The following is a 16665-nucleotide window of genomic DNA, read 5'->3' as shown; positions in this document are numbered from 1 at the left end:
TGGAAACATCCTGCTATGAGGGGACATTTAATGTTGGAAACATACTGCTATGAGGGGACATTTAATGTTGGAAACATACTGCTACGAGGGCATTGTCTAAAGCATATAATATCCAAGAATTCAAACACACAAGATTCTCAAGTGCTGTAATTGGTGCAGTACAACATCCTACACTCATCATCATCTATATACATGTCATTAAGGGCACATGTACATTTCAGAAAGGTTGGGTTCATGTGCTCTATAGGGAGGCTTCCAGTAATTCATAATTTACAGAAATAACAGGCTCCAAACACTATTACTTACTATGGGTACTTTTTCTCTCTGTTTTGAACACTCACACACTCACACACACACACACACACACACACACACACACACACACACACACACACACACACACACACACACACACACACACACACAATCCCTCTCTCTGCAAAAAAAAACAGGGCAAGATCCTTGAACCGCCTCTCCCTGTCCATCCCAGCGGCTGTCTAATCTCATTGGTTGCCGTCAAGGGGGGTGTATTTGCATATTGTGGGCGTGTTCCCGACTCAGTGTTGGGATGAATGACTCTGTTCAGTTCAGAAGGCGACAAGACAGCAACGAACTCTGCAGAGGCTATGTGCTGCTGCTACGGTGATCAACTCAGCACACGACAAATACCTCTGATGCGTTTAGCTCCGGGCTCTCCGCTCCGGTCTGTAGGTCAAACCACGTCGAGCCAGGTGGAATAAACATGTTCGACAAAACAGGACCCGGACTTAGCTCGAGAGGAGTACTGTGGGTAAGTGTTTTTCTCATTGTAGTCTTGTAAAAGTAGTCCTTCTATGAAAAAAAATGAAGAGAGAAAGCTTTTTTTTTTATTTATTTTTTAAACCTCATAGTTCAATGTCAAATGAGAGTTTGGTTTGCGCTTAAATCAACTGGCCACTTCGACGTGTGTCATGTAATTGATGAGTAGTAACGTGTATGTTATTTTCAATACATCTTAATGTCTGTGGTTCAAAGCCTAGACTAAGTTCTACTTGTTATTATTTAAAGAGTTAAAGAGTAAAAAAATGTGTATTTAAAACATTTAAAAAGCATATATGTGCCTGTTTAGAAAGTCTGATTTAATCAGTGATTTTCTTTACATTCTCGGCTATTGACTCCATAATATAACTGTATCGGTCTCGGTGTTTCGGTATCATGTTTGTTGTCCCCCCACCACCCCCACCCCCCACCCCCTGAGACTGATTCTCTCATGTCTGGAAGTCTATTTGTTAAACCCCCATGTTTCTGTACTGTGTCTGTATTTCAGGGTTTGTGTATACTCCTCCTTTACACCAGCCCCCTCTGCTGTTTTGCTAATTTCAGCCAAGCCAAAGAGCTGGTCTATAAGATAAAAGAAGGATTACCGTCGGGGACACTCATCGGGTCCATGGGCTCCGACTTACACTTGGATTTATCCCTCGATCCCCATGTTTTATTCAATCTGCCCCAGAAGATGCCCAGTGATCAGTATGTCACTCTGAACAGCACTACGGGACAGCTGTTTACGTCTGGGAATGAGATCGACAGGGAGACGCTCTGCCCCGACTCCTCAGAGTACAACCAGGGCTGCGTCCTCTCCCTGGATGTGTTCGTTCTACCCCAGCAGTATTTCCAGCTGGTTAAGGTCAAAATCTTGGTGGAGGATGTTAACGATAATCGTCCGCGCTTCCCGACGGGCGAGATTAGGGTTTCCGTCCCGGAGAACACCCAGGTCAACGCGAGGTTCGCGGTGGAGCAGTCAGCGACGGACCCTGATCTGGGGTTTCACGGGGTTCAGACTTACTGGCTGGTCAACGACTTTGGGGTGTTCACTCTGGACGTAGAGGAGAACGAGGGGGGGTGAGCTGACACCCTTCCTCATCGTGACCGACGAGCTGGACCGGGAACGACGGGAGGAATACGTAACGGATATTATAGCAGAGGACGGTGGGTTACCACCTCTCCTTGGCACCGCCACGTTGAGGATTATAATCACTGATGTCAATGATAACTGTCCTCAGTTCACAGAGTCACAGGTCAACGTGACGCTCTACGGGAATACGACTAAAGGAGAGCACCTGTCCAGGTTACACGCCTTCGACCCCGACCAGGGCGCCAACGCCGTGATCAGCTATGCGTACAGCGACCGCGTTCCCCGGGAGGCTAGAGCTCTGTTCCATCTGGACCGGATTACCGGGGTGATCAAACTGGCCGGTCAGATCAACACCGCAACCGGGAAGTTCTACAAACTCACTGTCCTCGCCAACGGGCCTGGTTGCGTCCCTGCCGTCGCCACGGTGACGGTGCACGTGATCCGGGTAGCTTCCGGTCCGCCTGTTATTACGCCTCGCTACATCGCGGCGGAGAAAGACGGCGTGGTCACGATGAAGGAGTCCGAACCGCCGTTTTCCCCAATCGCGTTTTTCACCGTGTCCAACACGGACCAGAGAGGACAAGGGACGGAATGTCTACTTGAAGGATCCGGCCCGTTCCGACTGACACCTTACAAACGGTTGAAGAACGAGTATCTGTTAGAGACGACGGAGCCGCTGGACCACGAGCAGAGGCAGGACTACGAGCTGACCGTAGTGCTCAGGAACCCCAGAGGTCTCGCCATTAAGACCTTCGTTAAGATCCTGGTTCTGGATGAGAACGACAACTCGCCGGTCTTCAAACAGTCTCTGTATGAGGTGAGTGGATGTATTTGCATGAACACAGGAATGTTTAAACGGTTGTTAGGGTTACGGTTAGGGTTTGGACATGAACATTGAGCATGTTATTGATAGTACATTGATTTTCTTAAGCCATTTCAGTACAAAATATAGAGGATTTTTTTTTTTTTTTTTTTAATAATTGTTGTTGACTAATAAAATCAAAAAAGGTCTACTCACGTATTTATTTCAGTATTTACCTATTTATTTTAGAATTTACTTATTTATTATAGTATTTACAAATTTATTTCAGTATTTACAAATTTATTTCAGTATTTACCTATTTAATTTAAGAATTTACTTATTTATTATAGTATTTACACATTTATTTCAGTATTTACAAATGTATTTCAGTATTTACACATTTATTTTAGTATTTACTTATTTATTATAGTATTTACAAATTTATTTTAAAATGTACTTATTTATTATAGTATTTACAAATTTATTTTAAAATGTACTTATTTATTATAGTATTTACAAATTTATTTTAAAATGTACTTATTTATTATAGTATTTACAAATGTATTTTAAAATGTACTTATTTATTATAGTATTTACTTATTATTTCAGTATTTACACATTTATTTTAGTGTTTACACATTTATTTTAGTATTTACACATTTATTTTAAAATGTACTTATTTATTATAGTATTTACTTATTATTTTAGTATTTACAAATGTATTTCAGTATTTACACATTTATTTTAGTATTTAGGTATTATTTTTTATTTTAAAATGTACTTATTGATGTATTTACCTACTTATTTGAGTCCTTGATAACACCATACTTATTTTATTCTCAGGTCTCTGTGGAGGAGAATAACCCTCCCAACAGCTTCCTGACCCAGCTCCAGGCCACAGACCAGGACAGTGAGGCCAGAGGAGAGGTCATCTACACGCTGGGGTCAGACGCTCCCTCCATTTTCCTCCTGGAGAGGCTGACCGGCGTGCTGACCGTGTCCACATCTCTGGACCGAGAAGAGAAGCAGACCTACAGGTCTGTCGCATATTGATGATGTATCCTAACGTACTATGACTGATATTGTATGGATTAAAATGCATTATAAATTGCCTATATATGTTTATAGTAATAATAATAATTTACTTGTTTAGCTTTTTCATTACAGAAAATAATCTCAAAGTGTATACAAAAAAGTGAAACAAAAAAACAACACATTTAAACAGAGTTGGTGGAATTAAATATATCTTTGTCAAAGATGACATAAACCAGTTCTTTATCAAGGGTGGCATAAGCAATGCTTAATATAAGGCTTTATAAATCTTGTTAAATTGAGGCATCACAAAGCATTGATAACCCATCATGCATCTTGGTAGAGAATTGCAACACCAGCATGGTGGGTTAGGCTCCCACCCGTATGTAGGGTAGCCTAGTGGTTAGAGCGTTGGACTAGCAACCGAAAGGTTGCAAGTTCAAATCCCTGAGCTGACAAGGTACAAAATCTGTTGTTCTGCCCCTGAACAGGCAGTTAACCCACTGTTCCTAGACCATCATTGAAAATAAGAATTTTTTCTTAACTGACTTGCCTAGTAAAGTAAATTTTTAAAAAGTAAAAATGTATTCACGCGTGACTGCAAATGGCTGTGGATAAATGCCGTGTGTTATATTACTCTAAACCCTTTGTAGGACAGGCCCAACCTCTTTCCCTCTTGGGCGCACAGCCAATAGTGGACCTGATCTCAACTGTCCCCAAAATGCTGCAGAATCACACACTCTAAAGTGCAGTCCTTCACCAAAATGAATTCCGGGGGGGGTTCCCCCATACCCGTTTTCTCGGTTTTGTTTTTCCAGGTTTCAGATTTCCCCGTTTTTTTCTGGTTTTCCCACAGCTTTTAAAATATACTATATTGCCCTAAAACCAAGGCTGGTGGTATGTGTTTATGGTATCTCTGAAGGCTGATGGTATGTATTTATAGGACAGCATGGTATCTCTGAAGGCTGGTGGTATGTGTTTATGGTATCTCTGAAGGCTGATGGTATGTATTTATAGGACAGCATGGTATTTCTGAAGGCTGGTGGTATGTGTTTATGGTACAGCATGGTATCTCTGAAGGCTGGTGGTATGTATTTATAGTACAGCATGGTATCTCTGAAGGCTGGTGGTATGTATTTATAGTACAGCATGGTATCTCTGAAGGTTGGTGGTATGTATTTATGGTACAGCATGGTATCTCTGAAGGCTGGTGGTATGTATTTATAGTACAGCATGGTATCTCTGAAGGCTGGTGGTATGTATTTATAGTACAGCATGGTATCTCTGAAGGTTGGTGGTATGTATTTATGGTATCTCTGAAGGCTGGTGGTATGTGTTTATAGGACAGCATGGTATCTCTGAAGGTTGGTGGTATGTATTTATGGTATCTCTGAAGGCTGGTGGTATGTGTTTACAGGACAGCATGGTATCTCTGAAGGCTGGTGGTATGTATTTACAGGACAGCATGGTATCGCTGAAGGCTGGTGGTATGTGTTTACAGGACAGCATGGTATCTCTGAAGGCTGGTGGTATGTGTTTACAGTACAGCATGGTATCTCTGAAGGTTGGTGGTATGTATTTATGGTACAGCATGGTATTTCTGAAGGCTGGTGGTATGTGTTTACAGTACAGCATGGTATCTCTGAAGGTTGGTGGTATGTGTTTATAGTACAGCATGGTATCTCTGAAGGCTGGTGGTATGTATTTATGGTATCTCTGAAGGCTGGTGGTATGTATTTATAGTACAGCATGGTATCTCTGAAGGCTGGTGGTATGTATTTATGGTACAGCATGGTATCTCTAAAGGCTGGTGGTATGTATTTACAGTACAGCATGGTATCTCTGAAGGCTGGTGGTATGTATTTATGGTATCTCTGAAGGTCGGTGGTATGTGTTTACAGGACAGCATGGTATCTCTGAAGGCTGGTGGTATGTATTTATGGTATCTCTGAAGGCTGGTGGTATGTATTTATAGAACAGCATGGTATCTCTGAAGGTTGGTGGTATGTATTTATGGTATCTCTGAAGGCTGGTGGTATGTATTTGAGGTACAGCATGGTATCTCTGAAGGCTGGTGGTATGTATTTATAGAACAGCATGGTATCTCTGAAGGCTGGTGGTATGTATTTATGGTACAGCATGGTATCTCTAAAGGCTGGTGGTATGTATTTACAGTACAGCATGGTATCTCTGAAGGTTGGTGGTATGTATTTATGGTATCTCTGAAGGCTGGTGGTATGTATTTATAGAACAGCATGGTATCTCTGAAGGCTGGTGGTATGTATTTATAGTACAGCATGGTATCTCTGAAGGCTGGTGGTATGTATTTATGGTACAGCATGGTATCTCTGAAGGCTGGTGGTATGTATTTATGGTATCTCTGAAGGCTGGTGGTATGTATTTATGGTACAGCATGGTATCTCTGAAGGTTGGTGGTATGTATTTATGGTACAGCATGGTATCTCTGAAGGTTGGTGGTATGTATTTACAGGACAGCATGGTATCTCTGAAGGTCAGTGGTATGTATTTACAGGACAGCATGGTATCTCTGAAGGTCGGTGGTATGTATTTATGGTACAACATGGTATCTCTGAAGGCTGGTGGTATGTATTTATGGTACAGCATGGTATCTCTGAAGGTTGGTGGTATGTGTTTATGGTATCTCTGAAGGCTGGTGGTATGTATTTACGGGGCAGCATGGTATCTCTGAAGGTTGATGATTATTACAGATATAACTCAGCCTCACCTCATACAACAAACCTTCACCTACATTCATTTAACATATACAGGTTTATATTCACGAGTTAGTACAAGCAGCTAGAATAGCATCGCCACAATTCGTCAATGTAATATCAATAATCTGTTAAGTCCATGAAGTGCAAAAGTTAGGAATTCAAAGGTCAGGGAGCATGATTGATGTAGTATTGTAAAGTACTGTAAAGTGTAGTACTGTAAAGTACTGTAAAGTGTAGTACTGTAAAGTCCTGTAAAGTGTAGTACTGTAAAGTGTAGTACTGTAAAGTCCTGTAAAGTGTAGTACTGTAAAGTACTGTAAAGTGTAGTACTGTAAAGTCCTGTAAAGTGTAGTACTGTAAAGTGCTGTGAAGTGTAGTTCTGTAAAGCCCTGTAAAGTGTAGTACTGTAAAGTGTAGTGCTGTAAAGTACTGTAAAGTGTAGTACTGTAAATTGTAGTGCTGTAAAGTGTAGTACTGTAAAGTACTGTGAAGTGTAGTACTGTAAAGCCCTGTAAAGTGTAGTGCTGTAAAGTACTGTAAAGTGTAGTACTGTAAAGTGTAGTGCTGTAAAGTGTAGTACTGTAAAGTACTGTGAAGTGTAGTACTGTAAAGCCCTGTAAAGTGTAGTACTGTAAAGTATAATACTGTAAAGTGTAGAACTGTAAGGTGTAGTACTGTAAAGTATAGTACTGTAAAGTATAGTACTGTAAAGTATAGTACTGTAAAGTGTAGTACTGTAAAGCCCTGTAAAGTGTAGTACTGTAAAGTATAGTACTGTAAAGTATAGTACTGTAAAGTATAGTACTGTAAAGTGTAGTACTGTAAAGTGTAGTACTGTAAAGCCCTGTAAAGTGTAGTACTGTAAAGTATAATACTGTAAAGTGTAGTACTGTAAAGTATAGTACTGTAAAGTATAGTACTGTAAAGTATAGTACTGTAAAGTGTAGTACTGTAAAACCGGCGCTGATTAATCATGAAGCAAACTTATCTGACCTGTCGGGCTCGGTGGATGGAAACATCCAGGGGGTTCAGCCTAGTCCGGAAACAGCTTGGTCCGGTCATGTCTCAGTCAGGCAGATGGAGGAGCGTTCCACGTCTCTTAGTTCAAATCAAAAGCAGGAGTTCCATCCATTTTATTCCTGGGTGATCGGACGTTTGATAGTAGCAACGCAGGCGGAGGGGGGTTTGATAGGGCCGTCTACCTGAACCTGGAGGGTATGCCGGCTCACCTTACATGTCCAGCTGTATTCCTGAACCTGGAGGGTATGCCGGCTCATGTCCAGCTGTATTCCTGAACCTGGAGGGTATGCAGGCTGTAGATGACTGCTCAGGTGTGTTGTTAGTCAGTTACTCCACAGGTAAAGAAATGTGTTGTGGATCACTACTCTGTAGATTTATCCCTGACTATGTTTGTTAATAGAAAAAAACATAAAAATATTTTATGTGTTTGAACCGTATCAGGGGACCACTTTTGTCTGAGAGAAATCTAAGAAACTTTGATTTTTGAGAGTAGTTATATTGTTATATAAAGACCACTGGGTTATGACTTGTTATATAAAGACCTGACTGGGTCCAACACCCCACAGTATGACTTGTTATATAGAGACCTGACTGGGTCCAACACCCCACAGTATGACTTGTTATATAAAGACCTGACTGGGTGCAACACCCCACAGGACTTGGTTATATAGAGACCTGACTGGGTCCAACATATGACTTGTTATATAAAGACCTGACTGGGTCCAACACCCCACAGTATGAACCTGACTGGGTCCAACACCCCACAGTATGACTTGTTATATAGAGACCTGACTGGGTCCAACACCCCACAGTATGACTTGTTATATTGTTATATAGAGACCAGGGTCTATGACTTGTTATATAAAGACCTGACTGGGTCCAACCTATGACTTGTTATATAGAGACCTGACTGGGTCCAAAACCCCACAGTATGACTTGTTATATTGTTGTATAGAGACCTGACTGGGTCCAAAACCCCACAGTATGACTTGTTATATAAAGACCTGACTGGGTCAAAACCCCACAGTATGACTTGTTATATTGTTGTATAGAGACCTGACTGGGTCCAACACCCCACAGTATGACTTGTTATATAGAGACCTGACTGGGTCCAACCCCCACAGTATGACTTGTTATATAGAGACCTGACTGGGTCCAACACCCCACAGTATGACTTGTTATATAGAGACCTGACTGGGTCCAAAACCCCACAGTATGACTTGTTATATAGAGACCTGACTGGGTCAACACCTCACAGTATGACTTGTTATATAAAGACCTGACTGGGTCCAACACCCCACAGTATGACTTGTCATATAAAGACCTGACTGTAACACCCCACAGTATGACTTGTTATATAAAGACCTGACTGGGTCCAACACCCCACAGTATGACTTGTTATATAAAGACCTGACTGGGTCAACACCCCACAGTATGACTTGTTATATAGAGACCTGACTGGGTCCACCTATGACTTGTTATATAGAGACCTGACTGGGTCCAAAACCCCACAGTATGACTTGTTATATAGAGACCTGACTGGGTCCAACACCTCACAGTATGACTTGTTATATAAAGACCTGACTGGGTCCAACACCCCACAGTATGACTTGTCATATAAAGACCTGACTGGGTCCAACACCCCACAGTATGACTTGTTATATAAAGACCTGACTGGGTCCAACACCCCACAGTATGACTTGTTATATAGAGACCTGACTGGGTATGACTTGTTATATAGAGACCTGACTGGGTCCAACACCTCACAGTATGACTTGTTATATAAAGACCTGACTGGGTCAACACCCCACAGTATGACTTGTCATATAAAGACCTGACTGGGTCCAACACCCCACAGTATGACTTGTTATATAAAGACCTGAAACTGGGTCCAACACCCCACAGTATGACTTGTTATATTGTTATATAAAGACCTGACTGGGTCCAACACCCCACAGTATGACTTGTTATATAAAGACCTGACTGGGTCCAACACCCCACAGTATGACTTGTTATATAAAGACCTGACTGGGTCCAACACCCCACAGTATGACTTGTTATATTGTTGTATAGAGACCTGACTGGGTCCAACACCCCACAGTATGACTTGTTATATAGACACCTGACTGGGTGACTTTTAGAGACCTGACTGGGTCCAACACCCCACAGTATGACTTGTTATATAGAGACCTGACTGGGTCCAACACCCCACAGTATGACTTGTTATATAGAGACCTGACTGGGTCCAACACCCCACAGTATGACTTGTTATATAGAGACCTGACTGGGTCCAACACCCCACAGTATGACTTGTTATATAGAGACCTGACTGGGTCCAACACCCCAAAGTATGACTTGTTATATAGAGACCTGACTGGGTCCAAAACCCCACAGTATGACTTGTTATATAGAGACCTGACTGGGTCCAACACCTCACAGTATGACTTGTTATATAAAGACCTGACTGGGTCCAACACCCCACAGTATGACTTGTCATATAAAGACCTGACTGGGTCCAACACCCCACAGTATGACTTGTTATATAAAGACCTGACTGGGTCCAACACCCCACAGTATGACTTGTTATATAGAGACCTGACTGGGTCCAACACCCCACATTATGACTTGTTATATAGAGAGACTGGGTCCAAAACCCCACAGTATGACTTGTTATATAGAGACCTGACTGGGTCCAACACCTCACAGTATGACTTGTTATATAAAGACCTGACTGGGTCCAACACCCCACAGTATGACTTGTCATATAAAGACCTGACTGGGTCCAACACCCCACAGTATGACTTGTTATATAAAGACCTGACTGGGTCCAACACCCCACAGTATGACTTGTTATATAGAGACCTGACTGGGTCCAACACCCCACAGTATGACTTGTTATATAAAGACCTGACTGGGTCCAACACCCCACAGTATGACTTGTTATATAGAGACCTGACTGGGTCCAACACCCCACAGTATGACTTGTTATATTGTTATATAAAGACCTGACTGGGTCCAACACCCCACAGTATGACTTGTTATATAAAGACCTGACTGGGTCCAACACCCCACAGTATGACTTGTTATATAGAGACCTGACTGGGTCCAAAACCCCACAGTATGACTTGTTATATTGTTGTATAGAGACCTGACTGGGTCCAAAACCCCACAGTATGACTTGTTATATAAAGACCTGACTGGGTCCAAAACCCCACAGTGACTTGTTATATTGTTGTATAGAGACCTGACTGGGTCCAACACCCCACAGTATGACTTGTTATATAGAGACCTGACTGGGTCCAAACCCCACAGTATGACTTGTTATATAGAGACCTGACTGGGTCCAACACCTCACAGTATGACTTGTTATATAAAGACCTGACTGGGTCCAACACCCCACAGTATGACTTGTCATATAAAGACCTGACTGGGTCCAACACCCCACAGTATGACTTGTTATATAAAGACCTGACTGGGTCCAACACCCCACAGTATGACTTGTTATATAAAGACCTGACTGGGTCCAACACCCCACAGTATGACTTGTTATATAGAGACCTGACTGGGTCCAACACCCCACAGTATGACTTGTTATATAGAGACCTGACTGGGTCCAAAACCCCACAGTATGACTTGTTATATAGAGACCTGACTGGGTCCAACACCTCACAGTATGACTTGTTATATAAAGACCTGACTGGGTCCAACACCCCACAGTATGACTTGTCATATAAAGACCTGACTGGGTCCAACACCCCACAGTATGACTTGTTATATAAAGACCTGACTGGGTCCAACACCCCACAGTATGACTTGTTATATAGAGACCTGACTGGGTCCAACACCCCACAGTATGACTTGTTATATAGAGACCTGACTGGGTCCAACACCCCACAGTATGACTTGTTATATAGACCTGACTGGGTCCAAAACCCCACAGTATGACTTGTTATATAGAGACCTGACTGGGTCCAACACCTCACAGTATGACTTGTTATATAAAGACCTGACTGGGTCCAACACCCCACAGTATGACTTGTCATATAAAGACCTGACTGGGTCCAACACCCCACAGTATGACTTGTTATATAAAGACCTGACTGGGTCCAACACCCCACAGTATGACTTGTTATATAGAGACCTGACTGGGTCCAACACCCCACAGTATGACTTGTTATATAGAGACCTGACTGGGTCCAAAACCCCACAGTATGACTTGTTATATAGAGACCTGACTGGGTCCAACACCTCACATTATGACTTGTTATATAAAGACCTGACTGGGTCCAACACCCCACAGTATGACTTGTCATATAAAGACCTGACTGGGTCCAACACCCCACAGTATGACTTGTTATATAAAGACCTGACTGGGTCCAACACCCCACAGTATGACTTGTTATATAGAGACCTGACTGGGTCCAACACCCCACAGTATGACTTGTTATATTGTTATATAAAGACCTGACTGGGTCCAACACCCCACAGTATGACTTGTTATATAAAGACCTGACTGGGTCCAACACCCCACAGTATGACTTGTTATATAAAGACCTGACTGGGTCCAACACCCCACAGTATGACTTGTTATATTGTTGTATAGAGACCTGACTGGGTCCAACACCCCACAGTATGACTTGTTATATAGAGACCTGACTGGGTCCAACACCCCACAGTATGACTTGTTATATTGTTATATAAAGACCTGACTGGGTCCAACACCCCACAGTATGACTTGTTATATAGTTATATAAAGACCTGACTGGGTCCAACACCCCACAGTATGACTTGTTATATTGTTGTGTGTGTGTTTATGTTCTGAGGAACATGTATCTTGGTTTCAGTTGAAAGCCACTTTCAATTTCCTGATGTTGGGGGGCTTTTATCAAGGTAATTGTAATGTGACTCACATAAATCCTCTTTAGATCCTGTGTCATCCTGCAGCACAACATGTTATGTCACGATTATGAACCCTTTATAAAGCATGATGTACGGTTATAGATGTTTTGTAACACATTCATGGTGCTCTTTGGTAGGCTTTATGAAGCTTTGGTATGATGTACGGTTATAGATGCTTTGTAACACATTTATGTAGAGCTTAGTCAGGTAGGCTTTATGAAGCCTTTATGAAGCATGACGTACGGTTATAGATGCTTTGTAACACATTTATGTAGAGCTTAGTCAGGTAGGCTTTATGAAGCCTTTATGAAGCATGACGTACGGTTATAGATGTTTTGTAACACATTTATGTAGAGCTTAGTTAGGTAGGCTTTATGAAGCCTTTATGAAGCATGACGTACGGTTATAGATGCTTTGTAACACATTTATGTAGAGCTTAGTCAGGTAGGCTTTATGAAGCCTTTATGAAGCATGATGTACGGTTATAGATGCTTTGTAACACATTTATGTAGAGCTTAGTTAGGTAGGCTTTATGAAGCCTTTATGAAGCATGACGTACGGTTATAGATGCTTTGTAACACATTTATGTAGAGCTTAGTCAGGTAGGCTTTATGAAGCCTTTATGAAGCCTGACGTATGGTTATAGATGTTTTGTAACACATTTATGTAGAGCTTAGTTAGGTAGGCTTTATGAAGCCTTTATGAAGCATGACGTACGGCTTAGATGTTTTGTAACACATTCATGATTTATGAAGCCTTTGTAATGTACATAGATGCATTTATGTAGAGCTTAGTCAGGTAGGCTTTATGAAGCCTTTATGAAGCATGACGTACGGTTATAGATGCTTTGTAACACATTTATGTAGAGCTTAGTCAGGTAGGCTTTATGAAGCCTTTATGAAGCATGACGTTTATAGATGTTTTGTAACACATTTATGTAGAGCTTAGTTAGGTAGGCTTTATGAAGCCTTTATGAAGCACGTACGGCTATAGATGCTTTGTAACACATTTATGTAGAGCTTAGTCAGGTAGGCTTTATGAAGCCTTTATGAAGCATGACGTACGGTTATAGATGTTTTGTAACACATTTATGTAGTGCTTAGTCAGGTAGGCTTTATGAAGCCTTTACGAAGCCTTAATAAGCTGAATGTCATTTAAAGCGGAAACTGGATATATGGATGACACAATGCATTATAACTGCCTATGGATGTTCATAGTGTTTTTATTTTATTTTATATATATATCTGCAATATGTTTTGTTTATTGTTGTTGTAATATTGTGACGAGACAATAATAATAAAAGTTTGTAAACTCTAAACTGTATCCTCTGCAGGTTCATGGTTCGGGCGGTGGACCGAGGGACCCCCAGGAGAGAGTCTATAGCTACAGTGGTCATCACTGTGCTGGACCGCAATGACAACAGGTAAGAGAAAGGCCAGACACTTTGTGATAACTGCTGATTTAATTGATTGTTTTGATTGATTGATATGATTAGATTAGATTTGATTGATTGTTTTGATTGATTGATATAATTTGATTTGATTGATATTATTTGATTTGATTGATTGATTGATTGTTTTGATTGATTGATATGATTTTATTGTTTTGATTGATTGATTTGATTTGATTGATTGTTTTGATTGATTAATATGATTAAAAAATATATTTTTTTTACCCAACAGCCCACGCTTCATCAATAAAGACTTCACATTCTTTGTGCCGGAGAATTTCCCGGGTTTTGGCGAGATCGGCGTCCTCTCGGTAACGGACGCGGACGCAGGTGAGAACGGCTGGGTGGCCCTCTCCATCGTCAACGGCAGCGACATCTTCGTGATCGACGCGGGGCGCGGCGCTCTAAGGGCCCGTACCCCTCTGGACCGGGAGCAACAGGGGACGTACCACCTCTGGATCGAGGCAGTCGACGGAGGGGAACCCTCTCTCTCCTGCCTCACCGTGGTTACCGTCCTCCTCCTTGACGTAAACGATAACCCTCCCGTCGTCTTGTTCCCCCAGTCTAACCAGTCCTACATGCTGGTGTTACCTAGCACCCTACCAGGGACCTCCATCACAGAGGTTTACGCCGTGGATAAAGACACAGGAATGAACGCCGTTATCGCCTACAGCATCATCAAGAGGAAGGGTGGCGTGCCGGGGTCATTTGATATCGACCCGGACACAGGGAACATCACGTTGAAGAGAGAACTGAGTGACCGCGGTCTCTATAGTCTACTGGTTAAAGTCTCGGACCACGGTCAACCCGAACCTCTCCACTCCACGGTCCTGGTCAACCTCTTCGTCAACGAGACGGTTTCTAACGAGAGCTACATCCAGAGTCTTCTCACCGGGAGGAGGCTGAGATCCAGATGGAGGAGAAGCAGTGGTACGTGGGTAAACTGACAGAGAGGCCCGGCAGGGAGGACTTGTTCCCCTGTCAGCCTCTACTCATAGCTCTGTCAGTGACCTGCCTGGGACTGTTCTGCATCGTCGTCACATTGACTGCTTATATATGCTGCAAGAAACTGAAGAAATGGAGGAAATGCCAAATGAAAAGACTAGAGGTTGAAATGCCTTTGAAGGTGAACGGTGACGACGCAGATAGAAAGCGGACGGAAATCTCAAACATTTGATGACGTTGACATTGCAAAGACTTTGAGGCAAAGACTCCAACGTACAAAACTGTTACACTGCAACTGTTTATAAACAATGTGAATTGTGAAGTGTAGATTTTCATCCTCAAAAAGACAAAAGGCCCGGATCCCAAATTGCACCCCCCTTTTGCCTATTTAGTGCATTATTTTTAACCAGGGCCCATGGTGGTGCACTATATAGGAATTAGGGTGCCGTTTGTGACACGTCCTCGTTTTAAAAACGTATTAAAAGACCCAATGTGATGTATATATTGTAGATAATATGAAATGTTTTATAACTTTATAACAAAATCTTTAAATAGACAAGATTATTTTATTTTTATTTTTTTTCGTGAAAGCCCTAAGAAATTACTCCTTAAACTTACAAATTTAAAAAATGGGAGAGATTCAATTTTTATTTTGTTCACAAGGATGTCAGGATCATTGGAAAGGGATGAGGATCATTTGGTGTCGATAACAATATTGATTGATTGATTGATTGATTGATTGATTGATTGATATAACAATGTTTTTTTCATACCCCTTTCGATTGCATTGGAAAAGCCCCAGAGTGCAGTGCAGAAGTCAATTAAAATCTGTAATTTTCTTCAAATCTACTGGATTTTGTGTGAGATTTTAACATTTTTTTTGTTGTTATACAGTTTCAAGAGGAGGCTTCTTGCCTGACCACCAAACAAACCCTCTACCTGCCTCCTTAAGTGTGTCCCAAATGGCACCCTATTTCCCTATATAGGGCGCTGGTCGAAAGTAGTGCACTATATAGGGAATAGGGTTCTATTGGGTGCTGGTCTAAATTAGTCCATTATATAGGGAATAGGGTTCTATAGGGCCCTGGAGTGCACTATATAGGGAATAGGGTTCCATAGGGCTCTGGTCTAAAGTAGTGCACTACATAGGGAATAGGGTTCCATAGGGCTCTGGTCTAAAGTAGTGCACTATATAGGGAATAGGGTTCCATAGGGTTCTGGTCTAAAGTAGTGCACTACATAGGGAATAGGGTTCTATAGGGCTCTGGTCTAAAGTAGTGCACTATATAGGGAATAGGGTTCTATAGGGCCCTGGTCTAAAGTAGTGCACTATATAGGGAATAGGGTGCCATCCTTAGTCACCTCCCAGTGAACCTGTCATTCCCTAAACCATGTTCTTATTGTCTGTCTCTGAAAACAAATCCTTGTTTGAATATTAAAAAGTGCTTTATTTTCATATTATATTGCTTTTCTGAAATTAAAACGGCCTACCGGGTCGTGCCTTTCATATTAGGATGTAAATTAAGGACAACGTTTTGATTATAAATTAGAATTTAAGCGGAGGGGAAATTAAATGAAAATTTAACTAGGAAAGTCTGTTAAGAACAAGTTCTTATTTGCACTGACGACCTCCCAGGGAACAGTGGGTTAACTGCCTGTTCAGGAGCAGAACGACAGCCAGGGAACAGTGGGTTAACTGCCTGTTCAGGAGCAGAACGACAGCCAGGGAACAGTGGGTTAACTGCCTTGTTCAGGGCAGAACTACAGCCAGGGAACAGTGGGTTAACTGCCTGTTCAGGAGCAGAACGACAGCCAGGGAACAGTGGGTTAACTGCCTTGTTCAGGAGCAGAACTACAGCCAGGGAACAGTGGGTTAACTGCCTGTTCAGGA

At 42.0% G+C, this 16665-nt stretch overlaps 1 protein-coding gene across 1 annotated transcript; it reads left to right on the top strand.

The window, feature by feature from the left end:
• The first annotated feature begins 533 nt into the window (after positions 1-533).
• On the top strand, positions 534-15623 carry LOC112237068 (protocadherin-20-like). Its single transcript, XM_042312923.1, is given in 7 exon segments — positions 534-790; positions 1307-1873; positions 1875-2708; positions 3537-3730; positions 13713-13802; positions 14062-14719; positions 14722-15623. Coding segments are annotated over 7 exon segments (2676 nt in total). The 5' UTR covers positions 534-742; the 3' UTR covers positions 15007-15623.
• The last annotated feature ends 1042 nt before the right edge of the window (positions 15624-16665 follow it).

This window comes from Oncorhynchus tshawytscha, unplaced genomic scaffold (assembly GCF_018296145.1).
Source record: "Oncorhynchus tshawytscha isolate Ot180627B unplaced genomic scaffold, Otsh_v2.0 Un_contig_6500_pilon_pilon, whole genome shotgun sequence".
In the NCBI taxonomy this organism is placed as follows: Eukaryota; Metazoa; Chordata; class Actinopteri; order Salmoniformes; family Salmonidae; genus Oncorhynchus; species Oncorhynchus tshawytscha.
Note: the sequence above shows the minus strand (reverse complement) of the source record. Positions and strands in the feature narration are given on the sequence as shown.